Raw genomic sequence first — 18347 nt, forward strand, 5'->3', positions numbered from 1 at the left:
CCCGTCCCTTCCGGAGCAGGAAAGGCCCCTAGGGCGCTGTCCCCCCCACACCCCACCCCCGGCTTCCGAAATCCCGGGGCTGGGACCGTGTGGAGGGTGGAGGCGAGGTTCCCGGAGCTGTGCGGGAGCCCAGGTGCAGCCCGCGGGGCGGGGCGGGGCGGGGCGGGGCGGGGGCAGGCCCGGTGTTTGCGGAGGCGGAGGGGCGGGCCCGGGGCGGGCCTTGCCGCCCCAGGAGCTGCCGGGCAACTTTTTCCTGCTCACACCCGCGCGCAGGAGAGAAGCTCTCGGGACGCTTTCTGAAGAGTTTCTGGGTTTTGGGGTCTCCGTGCAAACCCAGAGCAGCTCCAGTGCCCAGGGCGGGTTCGCGATGCGGCCAGGACCGACAGGCGGCGCGCTACTGCGGCTGGTGTTAGTGCTCAGTCAAGGTAAGCGAAGGGTTTGCGCCGCATCGGTTTCAGGAGGGACCTGCGTGGGTCCTGGGGGCAGGAGCGAGGAGTCCTGTGCCACCAGGGCCCAGGCGGAGCGCGTCTTCACTTAGATTCCACGTGGACTCAGGCTCTCAGCCATCTAGAGCGGAAAGGAAAGAGACTCCCCATTCTCGCTCTCCCCCGCCTGGTGTCCCCATAAGGCATGTCTCACCTTGTCTGTTACGCACCCTTCAAAGTCAACTCGAAGCGCGCTTTGCTTCTAGGCACACATGCACATGTGCACAAGGGGAGTAGAGATTAGTGCGGAGCTTGGAGACCCAGAATCCTGCAATCTGGCTCAGACAGGTGCCGCACCAGACCCAGACCCGGAGGTTCTGTGCGTCCCGGAAATCTGGTCCTGGGCGGCAGCCTGCCCTTCCTCAGCATGATGCCTGGTGGCTTTACAGGAGCCTGGGAGCCCACAATGCTATTTTCCAACCCCAGGGTGTGAATGATGCCCCCATTTCTTCAGGACGTGTCTTCCCATAGGGGACAGAGGAAAACCAAGCGCTTCTTAAATTCTTGGCAGAGGAGAATTCTTCCTTCCCTTCTGCCTTCCTCTTATTGTTGTAACGTCGTCTGTTCAACGAATGTGAACTTCGGCCAGGAAAAGTTCTTTCCACTTTCTTCTTAGGCGCCGCAAGAAGAGAATTACCCTCAGCTGCAGCACCAACTGCAAGGAGGGGAGAGCCTGGCCCACCCACCACCTGATTCCTTTTAAACTAAGTGGGGAAACTAGGCTGAGGGTGCCCAGCTGCAGCGGGACTACAGCCCATCAAGAGTACTTCCTCCAAACCTTATCCAGAGCGAGTGTGTGCTTACTTCAAGAACTTTGGGGGAGTCACGTTTGTATTTTGTAGTTTGAATAGCTATCAAATCAACAACAACAAAAATTAGTCTGAGATTTTCAACTGTTTTTACAAAGAAGATAGATCTCCTTAGAGGTGTTTAGCTAGTTGCTATTCTTTTTTTTTCTAAATTTTTTTGGGGGGGGGGAGGTAACTAGGTTTACTTATTTACTCTTCTCTTTTAGAGAAGGTACTAGGGATTGAACCCAGGACCCTGTGGATGCTAAGCAAGCACTCTACCACTTGAGCTATACCCTTCCCCCCAGTTGCCATTCTTTATCATGGAAGAAACCTGATTCAGATGACCCTGTAGCAGTTTCTCCAGGTTAGAGGAAGAGAAACAGCACCCCCGCCCCAGAGCGGAGAACAGGCATCTTAGTTTTTCTGTCTAACCCTGCATCTGGTGCTTCACAGCTCTTCTCTCCTGGGACCCCAAGAGTGTTCTGAGGAATCATCAGCCCTAACCTAGGGGTTTCAGATAAAGTCAGATTCACTTTGATAATCAGACCCTGGAACACTACCACCTTCCCAAGAGCTAATGAACATTGCAATCTAAGCTTTTCATCTCTCTTTAATTACCCATTATTAACAGAAGCTATGGAAACATAACATCATTTTCTTATGTATGAAGTGTTGAGGCTTGTTTTTCCAAAAACAGTGAGAAATACTTCAGTGGAATGTGGTGCTGGTCCAGGCATGAAGTCAGGTATGGAGATTTTACCTTGAGTTGGTTAATAAGGACTATTGGCTGCAAGGCAGGAGAGATGATTTAGAATGACATCTGTACGGGTAGTTCCTATATTTCCTCCTTCCTCCTGCCCCAGTTATTTGCACCCCCAAGGGTTTTCTCTTAATTCAGGATGATCACAATAAAGCTTTGTCATTTGTGATCTCAACTGAAGTTCCTAGGGAAGCAGCATCATGGGTTTTTTTGTTTGTTTGTTTTGATACCATGAACATCCAAGGTTAATTAACATGAACAATTGAAAAATGGCGGCTGTAATTTTTTGTGGCATGACCCAATCTGTATACAATTTTTGAGTATTCATCATTACCCTTATATACACACATATAGTTGTTTATAAATTATAGCCATGTATAAATGTGTAATATATAATACCAAGTTAAAATATGAAAGGCTCATACGCATGTATGTTTCTACATCTCTCATATGCTCCAGCCAAACACTCAGAAAATTAAAACCCTGAAATTTCATTTTAACACATAGATTCTAATTTGATTTCCATAAACCTTCCCACAGATATTTGAGAAAAAGCCATGCTCGGAGTTTAGTTACACATTTATCGCCTTTCATTGATTGTTCCTTGGTTTAAGCGCTTGCAATCATTGAAATGGTAACTGGGAGGTTGAGAATGGAAAAGAAAGACCATAAGACGCCTGGATAATCCATAAACTAAATAATAGGTCCATAGAGGAAAGGGAAATGTAATTTAAGAATGCACAACATCATTGACATTCTCTAGTGTGTTGCTTGGGCGAGGATAACCCTTCCCCCTGGATTCTGGGCCTCTGGTACTCTGCTCCTGAGCACCCCCTCGCTAGTGATTCTTTTCAAATCCCTACTTTCCCCTCAGGCTGTAAATATTCTAATTTCCCTCTTAGTAAGCAAGTCCTCCTTTAGTATGTAATTTGGCAGCTCTTTCCTCTGAAACACCCTCCACCTCTGGCTTCTGTTCTCCCTGTTTTTCTACTTTCCTGGCTGTTCTTTCTTAGTCTCCTTCACAGACTTGCTGTTTGGCCCCGTCCTGGGTGGTGTTTGCAGAGTTCCATTCTGGATTCTCTTCATTCTATCAGTTCTCTCCCGGCCAGCTCCCCACTCAAGCCAGCATCTCCCGCCAGATTCCTTTCCTGATTCCCAATCAGCGTTTCCATCTGCTGCCGAGTATCTCCATCTAGGTGCCCTATACACACGTCCAGCTCAACATGTCCCCAACTGAAGTCAACACCTGTCCCCTGAAATTTTCTCCTGTATTGTCTGTTAATGTTTAATAGCAGCATTGTCCTGCAAACATGAAAACAAGGACTCTTCTCTTGTTTTCTACCTCATAGCCCATCTCCAAGTTCAGTCTGTTCTCCCCGGCTCGTGTACCTTCTGACGCCACCCGGTGCAGGCCCTCACTTTTTTGTGTCTGGACTACCATCATTTTTAAACTGGTCTTCCTGTGCTTGCCTCTTTTCCCTCCAGTCCATTCTCCTCTTTGTCACCAGTGTTATCTTCCTAAACACTTATCTGTATCCACCCACCCCCTTGCTTCAGACGTCTGTCTGGTGGCTCCCCATCCCGTGTAGTACAAAGTCCAAATTTTGTGGCACATCGTAAAAAGCCCTTTGCCATCTGGCTACAGCCTTCGCGACCACACTTCCCAGCACGCGCTTACACACAAACACACATGCTGCACTTATGCACACACGCAATACACACACACTCCAAGCCATTTATATGCACGTGCACACACCCTTCTGTGTTCTGACGGCACCTGATCATACCATGTTTACTGTTAGAATATTTTCGAGACTGTTTTCTTTGCCTTCACTGCCTTAATGCTTTTTCCTTTTTTTTCCTCATCCCTTTGCAACACTGTTGTCCTCTGCTAAAAGAGATAGTCCAAAGTAAAAGGATAAAGTAGGGAAGTATTTATAACAAAAAGGGAAGTTTGCAGCAATCTCTCATTTATGGGATCCACGCCTGATGACCCCTCTCCTCTCAGCCCGTCAACGGCCTTAGACCATCATTTGATAAAGTAACTCCCCTGCTGCAAAGCTCTCCAGCTACACCTGCCCAACCCTGATGAAGCTTTACCCTCCTAAATCCTGGCTCACAGGCCACTGTTTTGATTCAAATTCATGGATTGGGGCTCAAGATTCAGTATTTAAAAATAATTATTCATACGGTTCTGATGTACAGCCAGGTTTGGAAGTAATTGCTTAAATGCTAGCGCTGCGCCTTCTCTGTCCTGACAAATTAAAATTCCAGTGTTGCCTGTACCACCTTGTTTGAGATGACCACCAAGACAGGTAGATTTCAACACCAAGAGTCAGTGAATGCGTCAGTTCAAGTGAATTCCCTCTAAAGTGGGTGATGACTGCCCCTGGCTTAATGTGCTCGTAGCCTTGGGTATAATAAAAAGGAATCTGTTAAAGTAAAGACACGAGCTGCTAATGAGGGAATTTTAGACACTCAGCAAAATGAAGATCGTTCAGTCAGTGTGTCAAAAATAAAGAATTTCAGGAAGAATAGGGAGAATATTTGGGACCAAAAGTATCATCCTGATGTCATGTAAATGTGACCACTAAAGGCACAGTTTTATTCTAGACTGCCAGCCCTGCTAGGCTTGGGGCATTATGGGAAGATTCAGCACAGTGTAGAAGAGAAAAAACCATGGGAAGCTATTTCTCCAATCAGCCAATTAAGATGTGGAGGTTGTGTGTATGTGTGTGTTTTAACTTGTTACGGTAACTAATGATTTACCTGGAAGAAAACAAAGAATAATGGCTCTCTAAAGAGAAGAATCTTGATCCCACAAGTCCTGAGACAGCAATAGGTTCTGTGTATGCAAGTGATTCCTATCATGCCCCTTCCGATGACAGATGTTTTGTTGATCTGGCTGCAGTGAATTCCATAAGACTAATTTCTGATCATATCTTCATGCAACACTTGCTTTATGTAAGGCAATGTGCTGGCTCCAACACGGAACCATAGGAAACTTGAATGTGGTCCAGAGAGGTTGTAGTCTGTATGGAAACAAGCCCACACACGAGGAAGACATGCTGTCTCAGTCCTTGGAGGGTGCTGACCGATTTTATGCCCTGGCATCCTCCTTTCTGACAGAAGTCCGATTACTGGGCTCCCCCGTCCTTTGCACAGCCAGGAGACCCAGGGAGTGTTGAAGGATGATTGGATGGAGCCGGTGCTGCTGGTGCCATACCTCTCACCCATGTCTGATTTAGACGTGGGTTTATAATGGAATTTTGGCCAATGAGATGTGGAGGGAGATACATTTAGGGACCTTTGGGAGAGAATTTTTCATTCCTAAGGGAGATGCTGGTTAATAAACACACTGTCAGTTCTCGATGTGAATCTTGGAACAACCGTAGCTACCTTGAACAGTGATGTCAGCTAGCTTGGGGATGAAGCCAATATACTGGCCTAGTGGAAAGATAAAAAGAAAGCAGGTCTTTGATACTGTCTTTGAGTTTCTGAGCTACTGAAATTTAGAGCCATCGTACCTCTTGGTGTCTCAAAAAGTTTCCATGTAATTCAAAACTTAGGCTGTTTTTGTTAGGTTGTTGTGTTGTCTATGCCTATAACATAAAGATGTAAGTTTCTATAACATAATAGATGTCATAAGGTCTCATGTAATTAATTGCTGAATGAGTGGTACAGAAAGAGATGCTGAGTTCAGAGGATGGAGAAATATGACTGTGACACATAGCAAACCTCTAGAGAGGTCGTCATGGGGGCAGGAAGTAATCATTGCCATTCAGATCCACTGTGGAGGGCCTCAGAAGTCAGAGCCCAGTTCTCTCCTTGTAAAATGGCTGAAAGCGATAATCTGGTAACATAATCAGGAATAGGACCCAAGTCTCCTAGTTCCTGGACTAGACACCTTAGATGCTTGAATAGCAAAGGAGAAGGTCATTATGCCCGGAACACACTGCTCGAGGTATTCACAGAAAGTGAGAGCTGGGAGGTGAGCCCTTGTGAGCCATGGAAAGGAACACGAAGTTGATCCTGAGGACAGTGGGGAGGCTTTGAAGGGCCTTAACAGGGGAGCGACATGCTCAGGCTGGCTCCTAAGACAGGTCCCTCTGGCAGCAGGGCGGATGGTGGAGTGAATAGAAGCCAGATTAAAGGCACCAAGACCACTTACGAAAGAACTGGGCCTAGTGTCAGTGTTAGTTTAGAACCACGATTGAGAGATGATGGTGGTTTAAAAAAAAAAAAAAAACAGTGGCAGTAGGGAAAGACAGCTGGGGACAGATGTGGATGATATTAAGGAAGAATGGGCAGGATTTGGTGATTGATTTACTCTGGTGGCAGGGAGATGGGGAGAAGGTCATACCAAGGCCTGGGTTTCTGATGGAAACAACTCGAAGGGGTCTATTCACTGAGACAGGAGGTGTTGATGGAGGGCAGGTTAGAAGAGGTGGGCAGTTCAGCTTGACAGGTTGAGTTTGACATCTAGGTGTACACATCTAGGTGGTAGATGGTGATACAGAGCCCTGTTAGGAACAGGAGGAGAGCAAGGAGGGGACAGAGATGTAGGAGTCGTGGGCATCTACAGAGTGACTGAAGACATGACTCTGATGAGTCAGAGACTAGAAGACGACTTGGCTCCAACCTGAGGAACTACCTTAGAGGGTCAGGACAGAGAGAGAAGATGCAGTTGGAGTGGGAGAAAGGGGACTGCAGAGAGTGGGGGCCACGGGAATGTTTCAAGAAGGAAGAGTTGGTCCATAAGGTCAGCTTCTCCAGAGAAGTCAGGCCAGTCTGACTCGCTTGGGGAGGGCAGTCTCCACGAAGGGAAAAAACGGGAAGCAGAGTGGAGCAGGCCAAGGAGTAAACGGAGGTGAGGGACATTGTGAGGAAGCTCAGCAGGAGGAGAGGAGAGAGGAGCTCCAGGCACGAGAGGGGAGTGCTGCCTTCAAAACAGACAAACAAATTGTTGGAGAAACATGTGCTCATAAACGTTATGGTGATGAGCTTTCTTTCCTTCTATCACTTAGGGTACCACATGGTAGACATGTAAGTCTTGAACAATCACATTGAGGCGTCTGGATGTGGCAGGAGTCCCTAAAACAAGAGAAACTGAGAGGAGAGGAGGGGCACTGGTGTCCATGGAAGGGATGCTGTCAGGGAAAAAGAAGAGGGGGAATTGGATGACCCACAATAACAGCAGCCCCGTGACAGATTAGAAACCATGGATGGTCACAGGAGAGAAGGGAAAGGAAAGCAGTTCTGTGCTATGAAACGGAGAGGGTATTAATTGATGGGAGAAAGGTGAGGCTGATCAAGGCACTCGAGGAGGAAAGACAGCAGAACTATGGGACTGCGTGGGTGGACGAGGGAGCCCATGTACACCTTTTTGTTTGTTTCAGAACATATTTACTGAAGCAGTTGAAATGAATAAGCTTAGTGCTGTTTTTAGGGTGTGTAATACATAACAATAGTCCAATCTTATTCATAGAATTAAGTTCAGTGCTTTTGTCAGATTTCCAAAAAAACAAATTCTTTTAAAGCTATAGATTTATGTTTCTCCAGCTAAGCTTTTAATGCTTTATTTCTAGCCAGTATAATAAAAATCCCCAAACAGCCTTTCAGAAATCATAGTTCCATTTGGCACAGAGAACTAGTGTCATCTTGGAAAGTTTCTGTTAGTAAAATTTTAAAGCCTTTACTTCTGTGTAACTCAGTGGTTTTTGTTTTTTTCCAAGGCATCTTAAACATTTCCGTTTAATATATATTAGAAAAGAAATTAATGCCTACTCTTAATTTTGTTGATGTTAGAATTAATTCAAAGTACTTATATTCAAGTGTCTTATCCGGTCTATGCCTTCTGACTCTTGTACATGTAAATTGCATTTCCTAACCAGTATGAACTTGAACTGCATATTTTTGTACTGTTTTCAGGCCCATTGAATATTGGGACTGTTAATAATTTTCAAACATGTTTTTCTTCCTTTGAGAGAATGGTCTGTTCTGCTAACCAACCAGTTCACAGAAACTGGGCCGTTTTGTCAGTGAAGATCACTACGTTAGTCCATGTTTTGAAAGGGTGACTGCAATTCTTCCTATGATTAGTTTAAAGTGACTAGAGACAGTTTTTACTCCAGAAGCTGTACATAACTCCTGGTCATTGAAAGGCTTTCTGTGTAAAAATGAGGTTAATGTTTAAACAGAGCAATGAAAAAAAAAGTGTCGGACACCGTATTGTCAGTATAAGAGATTATTTCATTGTGTTCTGAAGAGCGTGTGCAAAGCTATTGTGCCCATGGGTGCCTTGAACACTGGCAGTTGTCATTCTCCTGGTTCATTTGAAGGTGGCCTTTGTTTGTCTTTGTTCGGACCTGATCTCATTTCCATGGATACCATGTAGAAATGCAGACTGCATACAGGCTGCCTTCTGGTAGGTTCTGTCAGATAACTCTATTCCAAATTATTTGCCAGCTTCCTTCAGATCCTTTAACCAAATAGCTTCTTGGACACTTGTTAGAATATGGACACAGAACTTTCTGAATTATATAACCTTTTTGTAATGGTATTCTGAATGCTAGTGCATAAAATAGATATTACAGAGTAATGGACTTAGTTTTCTAGGTACTCGTTAACGTTGTGTGTGTGTGTGTGTGTGTGTGTGTGTGTGGTAGGGGTGAGAGGACCTAACCTTGAAAATTGGGAGACTTTTATGTGATCTTTATTTCTCTTTCAGTATAAAATGTAATTAAATAGCCCAAATAAAAAAGTCTTAATGCCAAATTGAAAGATGGTTACATAAATAATTTATGTAAATATCAATGTGTCTTAGTTCTGTCCGGCTGCTGTAACAAAATCCCACAGGCTGCTGGCTTGTAAACAAAGGCATCACTCGCAGTTCTGGAGGCTGCGGAGTCCAAGATCAAGGTCCCGCGTGGCTGAATTCTGCTGAGAGCCCTCTTCCTGGTTCACAGCTGGTGCCTTTTTGCTGTGTCCTCATATGGTAGAAGGGGCTTGGGGCCTCTCTGGAGCCTCTTAAATAAGGCACTCATCCCATTCATGAGGGCAAAGCCTACGCACCTCCCAACGTTCCCACCTCCTAACGCCATCACCTTTGGGAGTTAGGATTTCAACATACGAAGTTTGATAAGATACAAACATTCAGACCATAGCATCCAGTAATTAATAAATCCCTTTTATTAGTACAGTATTTATTTTTTGCCCCCAAATCATCAGACCTTAATATATTTGTGTCATTTTATTACTTTTGGGGGGCTATGGTTCAAGTGAGATGTGACCTTAGCTCTTTTTAAGAGTACAATCCCATGGTCTCTTACCTTTATCTGTGTTCTCTCTAAAATACAGTTCAGCCCCCAACCCCTATTCTGTACATCCTTTAAGTCGCAATTTCCCTGAGGCTTAACCACCCCAAGAAGCCTTCCCAACCCCTAATCCAGTCTAGTTGTCCTCCTTACGTGGACCCTTCCACAGCAGTTGTCACATCCTATCTCGGTGATCTATTTATGTGGCTCTAACTCCCAGGGATCGCAGAGAAGACGGCGCCCATGTCTTCTTCACTTGTGCCAAGTTGAGTTTTGTCGAATGAATGAAACGCATATGACAGCTCCTGTAATGTGAATTAAAGGCACACTTTCTGGATGGATGCAAAGCTGAAAACTTCCCAGTTCTTTCCAGCTAGTATATGCCCCAAACCCTCTGTTTGCAGGTTTCTCCAAATTGGCTAAACTATTCCCTTTAGCTGATCAACTTTTCTTTTCACTTCGAGAGTTTGTTTGCTTTTGGAATGTTTCTCTTTTGTCTTGAAATGTCTAACTAGGATGGCTCTATTGACAAATAACAAGATTAATAAAAGCATTAGGATAGTGCAGGCTTCTTCCCCCACCCCCCACCAAAAAAACTCTTTCCTGTCCTGAGACACCTTTTTTCCCCCTAAAAAAAACTCTTTCCTACTCCCCTTCTCTGTTCTCATAAAGCAGCACCGTAATTTATCTTCAGCTTGACTGTCACTCCCTCTGAATACATTTTTAAGCTCACCTTTCATCCTATTTATCATTGTACTCCCAGGACCTAGCATATAGTAAGCACTCAGAAAATGACTGGTAAAAATTTTTTAAAAATAAAAATAGAATTCGCATAATATAAATAAACTTGAGGTTGAACATTCAAGTACTAAACTTGATTAATACTTTCAGTTTATAACTTTTCTTTAGAAAGCAGAATATCTTAATATTCTTATAGAAAATGACATACTAAAATATTCATGTTAACAGAAAAAATATATTTCTTTTGATATTTATAAGTAAATATAACTTCCTATAGATAAATTCACCATTTATATGAAAATGACTGGCTTACTTTTTTCATGTGATGTCTTTTGTATATACTTTTCCATGGGGCCCTCATATTTATAACTTTACATTAATGCATCCTGCCATGCCATGGTCAACTATTGTCCCATTGTCCCATATTTAGGTTGTTTCCTGTGGGTTTTTCCCCCTACTGCAAGTAATGTAGCTATAAATATCATTGTACAAGAAGCTTTTTCTTTCTTTTTCCTTCTGGACAATTTCCAAAAGAGACATTACTGGGTCAAAGCGTGTGTATTTTTTAGCCCTTGTTGCATACGGTACAGTGTGGTCATCAGCAATGGGGGTTTTTACCAATTTTACCAACAGTAGATTTTAACTTACTTTTTGTAGGGGTTTGTTTTTTTTTAAACTTTGTAGTCCTGTGGTTGTAAAGTGGTGCTTCATATTTATTTTAATCCTCATTCTTTATATTCATCAGGGTGTATTTTTAAGTTATAATTTAAAACTGCCCATCTTTTGAAAAATATGTGTAGAGTAGGATATTCTAGAACTTAGGCATAGAAGAAACCTCAAAATGTCATCTAGTAAATGCCTCAATTTTACAATCACCAGCTTTGGAAATGATTAAAGCCCAGGACTCCAACATGCAGTGCATGGTCCATCATTTCAAGATGGCCTTCAGAATTTCTTCTGAAAATCTCTTTGACAAACATCTCTTTGTCACCTGTTTCCCACAGACTGGTTTTAATTCATTTTTACTTGAGGGGTGGCAGTCGTCTAGTTAAGATTTCCATGTTTCCGTGAGTCGAAACCCTTTAAGGGGAAAGAGAAGACATTCTGTTTGCCAGAGCACTTGACTTTGAGTCTCCGAATCTGGAGACTGGTTAGCTATCGCCATGTAACCGAGAACCCTAAAACTTAGTGGCTTAAAATGAAAACCATTGTTATCTCTCATGGCTTCTTGTGTAGGACTTTTGAGAAGAGACTGTCTGGGCAGTTCTAGCTTGAGGTTTCTCTGATCGCATCAGAGGGTAGGTAGCTTTTTCTCTTCATGTGATCGCATCAAGAGGTTTCTCCAGCATGGCGCCCTCTGGGTGGCCTGACTTCTTGCTGGACAACTCAGGGACTCAAAGTCAAGTGTTTCCCCCCAAACTGGCAAAAACTGGATGGTCTTTTCTACCCTAGACTCAGAAATCATGCAACTGCATCTGTTCATCAAAGCAATCACCAAGTTCCACCTAGATTCTCGGAGAGGAGACTTACTCAACATCTTGATGATGCTGGAGGGTGTTAACTATGTCCCAGACATGTTTTAAAACCACCACAGTGACTTAATCAATGTAATGGTGTTTACAAGAGTGTTGATTGTTTAGATCAGAGTTGTTTAACTTTGATATTGTTGACATTGGGGACCAGATGATTCTTTTGGGGGATGGGACAGTGGGAGTGGCATGTGGCGCTACCTGTGCACTGTAGGGTGTTGAGCAGCGTCCCTGGCCTCTGCCCACTAAATGCCAGTAGACTCTCCCCTCCCCTCCCCTCCACAGTGTGACAACCCAAAATATGTCTAGACATTACCAAATGCCTCCAAGGGACAAAATAACTCCCAGCTGAGTACCACTACACTAACCAAACATATATTAAGCACATGTAATGTTCACGGCATCAGGGAAAGAACTCTGGTTCTGAAGACTAAATGTTAATTTTAATGCCATTTCCCTGGGTGACTTTGGGTAAGTCACAGGCAAGCTATTCCCTGCCGTTGGGAGGATCAAATGGAATTATGAATGGAAAGGTATTTGCAAACTGTAAAAGCCTATCTAATGTTACTTTTCAAAATCCATATACTTGGTATTCATCCATTTTTATCATCATTCATTATTTTAAGGGACCTTAATGGACACGCTCACATGGCAGTAGTGTCAGACACTTGGAGGAATTGGGTTCAAGGCAGCCCCTCCAGGAGCTGTGCTTTCCATTTCTAACGTCACCTGTGGAGGACAATGGTAGCACCTAGGTCCTTAGTGAATGTAAAATTTAACACTCCAAACAAGGACTCTTAAAGAAAAACTGCATTTTTCCTCTCTTAATGAAAGCAGGAAACTTACACCAAAATATTCCAAAAGCAATTTTAAGGGTCATTTTGTGCTTTTGGCTTTTGTACTACTTTTTTTTTTTTTTTTAAAGCATTATAGCTATCAGCCAGACGCTGGAGAGGTAAAATCTGTATACAGTGAGAGTGTGGTCATTTTCAAAGGGCCTGTAATTTCTAAGTTTAGTTGCTTATTTTGAGAGGAGAGAGAAGCTTCTTTCTAAATTATTTCTGCAGTATTGTACTTTCAGTGTGAAGACAGTGCTATTGGGAATGTTTTCTCATAATTTTGTATGTGTTTAAAGGATCTCATGCTACCTATGACCATTTTCTGTTGTCGTACATATTCTAGGCGATGATTAGCTACACTTGAGAGTTTGAAGTCTGTTTTCTTAGTTTTAAAGTCAGAGTGTGAGTAACCCTACTTCCTGCTTTTGTGGCTTCCTGGAGGGTCCACGGGCTGATAATACTTCGTTGGCTCTCGTGGTGTGTTCTGAGCGTGCCTCAGCAAAATGCAGGCACACCGCCTCCTACCATTACACAGCAGTTCTCAGAAACTGAAATGGAAGTGTATTCAGGATATGCTTTTCATGTTAGGAGTGGAAGTGGGGTCCTAGATTAGTATGCCTTTTAAAATTTCTCAAAAGTTGTGCTCTCATCAGAAACATATAATGATATTAATAGTGAAAAAAATAAGCTGACTTTACTAAGCACTCATTATTTGCTGGACAAGGGGTTGAGAGTTTTATAGACACTGTCTGGTCACAATGAGGTCGGCTCATAGATTATGTCCATTTCACAGGTGAAAAAGCACTGGCTTATTTGTATAGGATGAGGAACTTGCCCAAGGTCACAGAGCTATGCAAACCTCAGAGGCCAATGAGATACTGTTGGTCTTGCCCAGTATGTGGATTTTTTTCAGTTAAAAAATAATAATCTTTGTACTTCCAGCATTCTGCCACCTTATCACCCCCAAATGTAGTTGGTCTTCTTTCTAGCACTCTCCTATAGCTAGGTAAAAAGCGAAGTTAAATATACTCTAAAATTCTAAATCGAAAATAACATGTGTGTTTATATTTGTATAGACATACGTCTGTACTTATCTGTATACATATTTATTAATCTGTCTTTTAATCCATCTACCTATTTATCTTCTTGGTAACCTGCCCTCATTCAAGCATCCTCCTTTGAACCAGTATGAGTCTGGAACATATGTTTATTAACGAACCTGGTCTTTATCCATCTCTCATTATATGCATAATTTATTGTTAGGTGGAAAGTCAGACAATGAGCAGTCTACCTGTTAATTCAGTTGATTATCACTGACCTATAACCATGTAGATGCTGGGCACTACTCTGAGTACTGAGGGATATAGCAGTAAACAAATATGGCAGGAAAACAAGGTCCCTACTTTTAGGGACAAAGGCACATTTACCAGAAAACCAGTGATGCTTATGCTTCAGGGACCTCACTCTGCAGACCTCCTTCCATGTATTCACATGCCTGATATTTTTATTAAATATGCAAAAGCTCAGATCACTGTCTCTTTTATACCCTAATACAGCATATGTAAACAAAGACATCAGCAACAAACTGGTTGATACATGTCATCAACTCAAAACATTTCTGGATTAATCCCTCTAAAAGAAAACTTGAGGTGCCTTGAAATACTGTACCTCCTGTATGATACTGGAAAACCGTCCTAAACATTTACATGACATTACAAATAAGGAGTTATGAAAAGGAAAAGAACTTTTCTTAACTATAATGAAATTTTAAAAATCCAATTTACCATACCCCCTAAATTTAAATACTTTTTAGAGAATATTATTTTATAAAATTGTCAAGTGTGTGTGAAGAGGTGATCAAAAGATATAGAGCCAAAAACTGTAGGGAAAAGGTATTATAGAAGTATGTCAGGCATCAGAAAATGTGTGTTATATTTTTTCTGTTTTTCAGCTTTTAAAAATATATAATTTGCTAGGATTGCTTTTCTCATCCTAAATAAATATTTAATTTTGTACTTGAATTTGATTCATAACTTTGTAATTTTTTTCCCTTAAAAAGCCACCCTGCCTCAAATTATAGATGCTTTAATCCCTACAAAACTTAGATCTTCCTGTACAGGTTCTAATTAGGGAGACAGACAAATTAAAAAGATAAAATATATAACACATGAGGTAGCAATGCTCTATTAAGAAAAATATAGCAAAATAAGGGGGACAGGAATGCTGGGCAGGGAGTGTGGATTGGGAAGGTATTATATCCTGTGGGGTTATGTTATATCTACTGCTATGTAACAGCTTACCACACATATAGTGACTTAAAATAATATAAATTTATTATCTTACAATTTCTGTGGGTCAGGAATTTGGGCTTGGCTTCACTGGGGTCCTTTGCTTCAGGATCTCTCAAAACACTGCAGTCAAGGTGTTGGCCAGGGCAGAGGTCTCATCTGAATGCTTAACCAAGGAAGGATCCATTTCTGCTCACTTTGAATGTCAGTAGAATTAATTTTCTCCAGGGCTGTTGGACTGACAGCTTCAGTTTCTCACTGGCTCTCAGCCAGAGGCTGCCCTCAGTTCCTTGCCTTATGGTCCTCTTTGTTTCATCAAAGCCAACAAGAGAAAGCAAACTGGCAAGATGAAAGTTACAATCTTATGTAGTAATCATAGAAGTGTTATCCTATGATATTTCATTCTACATTTTGAATCTTCAATTCTATTGTTTCGAAGTCACAGCTCCTGCCCTCACTCAGGGGGAGAGGATCACACAAAGGCATGAATAGCAGGAGATGGGGATCCCGGGGAGTGAGGAAAGGCAGCTCTGATAGGTTGCTATTTGACACAGAAACAGAATGCTCTCTGGGAAGAGTGTTCCATGCAGAGGGAACAAATATAAAAGGCTTGAGGTCAGAGTGCTTTTAAGGAAAAGCTGGGAGTCCAAGCGAGTGAGCTAAAAAGATAAGGTAGGGGGTGGGGTCAGGCGGGTTGGATAGGCAATGCTTGTACAGCTATCGAGACAAAACTTCCCCACGAGAACAGCGGAGTACTATTTCAGGGTCGTACACCACAATAAGAGATGCAATTCGTAAGTATCCTGGGAGTTGAAGAAGGGTGTGTGCAGGCTAGAAAGGCAGGGGAAGACCGGAACCAAGAGTTTACAGAGACGAGACCTATGACCAGAGATATGATAGAAGCAATACTAACTTCAATTATGCCAATTATTTCCACACATGGCCTTGAGATATGTGAGGCATATCTTGTTACTGAGTAAGCTATTCAGTGGGCGCTGATGTGGTAAATGCACAAAACTGCTATTCTGAAAGAGAGGGAGGGAGGGAGAGAGAGGTGTTTCTCCTTTCACACAGAAGGAATTTAGGAAGAAAGTGTTAAAACAGAAAGTGAATCAATGAGCTAGTATTCCAGTAGCTTGCCTGGGCCTCCTGGCTACTGGGAGACAGCCTGCCAAACGGCAACTCATCCTGCAACATCTTTATGAAGAAAAGACCATCTATTGAGTTGTTAGGAAGTACTTAATCATAATAAATGGACTTAAGAAGCAATTGCTGTGGACTTTTGAAAATGTTCATTGCCTGTAAGGTCAAAAAATGTGCAAGGGCCTCAAAATCACCTAACTCCATGCTACAGTTCTCCAAGATTTGATGCAATTACTTTGTCACCAAAAACTCTTGGATTTTTTTTTTTCATACAAACTATGAATCTTAAATGATATAACTGGAGTTAGTATCTCTCTCTCTCTCTGTTTATATTTGTGCCTCTGTGTATTGACAGAATTATCTTTGAAACTCAGAATAGTAAATTGACAGTTCCTGGTATCATCTGATTTACCCCGTCTTAGTCTGCTGGGGCTGCCATAACAAGATACCACAGAATGAGCGGCTTTAACAACAGATATTTATTTTCTTATGGTTCTGGAGATAGTAGTCCAAGATCAGGGACCATCAGGGTTGGTTTCTGGAAATGACTCTCCTCCTGGTTTATAGACTGCTGCCTTCTGGCTGTGTCCTCATGTGGTTTCTTCTCTACACATACAGAGAGTGAGATCTCTGGTGTCTCTTCCTTGTCTTACGTGATCACCCATCCTATTGGATTATGGTCCCATCTTTATGACCTCTTTTAATCTAATTACCTCCTTAAAGGCTCTGTATTCAAATATAGTCATATTAGAAATTAGAGTTTCAGCGTGGGAATCTGGGAGAGATACAATTCATTGATAACAACCCCTTAGGCTTAAGAATATATTCATGCATTCATTTCTGGCCATGGAAGTGATGCACATATTTCTTTAATATGAATACAGAGTAATAGTCAAATAAATGATATATGCATTCACTATAAAAAAGTGTCCATAAATTATGAAGCACAACAAATTATGAAATTATTACCCAGAGTTCAGCTAGAGTCTGTCTGCTTCTTAAAATTGAAATATGGTTATTTTAAAGTTCCTATTCCACCTTGTAAGAAAATACAATGCTCTCCCAGGATTTCTCTGAACCCCCAAGAGGTATGCATTTTCATTGTCATTCAGCCCTCAGTATCCTGGCTTCCCAGTTTTTGCCCTCAATATCCAGGCTCCCCAGTTTTTATTCTCTGACAGGTCTGTATTTGATTTTACCCTTTGTACAAGCCAATACGTTAGCCTGTTACTGTTTCATGGATGCTGGCAGATGACATGAGATTCTTGAGTCAGAGACGAAGGACTTGATTACTCACAGTGCAGCGGGCAGCATGAGCGTGAGCATGTGGACATCAGTTCCCCTTGTGCTTCCCCTTGAAGTCTCAATGAGGGCTACAGGAGGAGATGCAAATGGGTGCCTGCACACACAGTAGGTGGCATTCTGAGAGAGAAAAACTGAGCTGGGTGACCTGCTGTTTTATAGCAAGAAGTCAGCAAAACTGTTCTTTGTCCTGGAGAGAGAGAGATGACCTCACCCTCAAGTTTGCTCCCTGCAAACACGGCCCCAGGAAATGGCCCAGGTAAACGTCAGTAAGGATCTTACATTATTGGCATCCCCATTGTATTGAGTTGAATTGGATGGAGGTCCCTCAAAAGATATTTCTATCTCCTAGTCCCCCAAATCTGTGACTGTTTCTTCATTTAGATAGAGGAGCTATGGAGGTTGTCTTGTGGAAACTGTGAGGGGTCAGAAGGGAAGAAGGAACATGTTATTGGAAACTAGAGGAAAGGTGATCCTTGTTATATAGTGGCAGAAAATTTGGCCTAATTATCTCCCACTGTCGTGTGGGCAGCTTTCAAGCAATGCACTGAGATATTTAGCTGAGAAGATTTCCAAGCAAAATGTCGAAGGTGCCATCTGCTTTTTTCTTGCTGATTGTAGTAAAAGGCAAAAGGAAAGAGAGAAATTGAGGAAGGAAATGTTAAACAAAAAATAACAGTACTTAAGAATTTGAGAAATTCTCAGCCTGCCCAGATTATCCCACAAAAGCAAATATTAGGAGACTCATTGTTAGGAAAGTGTGCTCTCAAGAGTAGGCCAAGGGTGTAGTTGGAAAACATTTTGCTGAATGGATTAGGTGTATGATTCATGGATTCATGGATCCTCTCAACCACCTCGGCAGAGGCCAGGAATAGAGTCAGAGTCATCCAGGAAAGATCCATGGAGAGCTCTCTTGTCTGATGGCATGGATGCTCATGACATACACAGGAGACCTATGAAGTTTTTAGAAATGTTGTCTCAGCAGAAAGGCTGCCATCTTGGACCAGAGGGGACAGAGAGGCAGAGGCCCATAGGGCTCTTGCAGACCGTGAGGATGGAGTCCTGAGCAACACAGGATTATTCTCAGGCTTTGAAACCTAATGGAATTTGACCTGCTGTGTTAAACTGTCTAGGTACCAGCGATTCCTTTATT

General features: G+C 42.5%; 1 protein-coding gene across 2 annotated transcripts in view; it reads left to right on the forward strand.

Moving 5' to 3' along the window:
* The first annotated feature begins 220 nt into the window (after positions 1 to 220).
* Positions 221 to 18347, forward strand: part of ITGA2 (integrin subunit alpha 2) — a 95395-nt gene continuing 77268 nt past the window's right edge. Inside the window, exon 1 of one of the 2 annotated variants that reach the window (XM_045525067.2) lies at positions 221 to 425. In XM_045525067.2, the coding sequence (XP_045381023.1) occupies positions 368 to 425 (58 nt within the window). In that variant the 5' untranslated portion in view covers positions 221 to 367. The remainder of the gene's footprint in view (positions 426 to 18347) is intronic. The other variant, XM_010966302.3, reaches the window with a different exon arrangement.

The sequence above is a fragment of the Camelus bactrianus genome, chromosome 3 (genome assembly GCF_048773025.1).
Source record: "Camelus bactrianus isolate YW-2024 breed Bactrian camel chromosome 3, ASM4877302v1, whole genome shotgun sequence".
In the NCBI taxonomy this organism is placed as follows: domain Eukaryota; kingdom Metazoa; phylum Chordata; class Mammalia; order Artiodactyla; family Camelidae; genus Camelus; species Camelus bactrianus.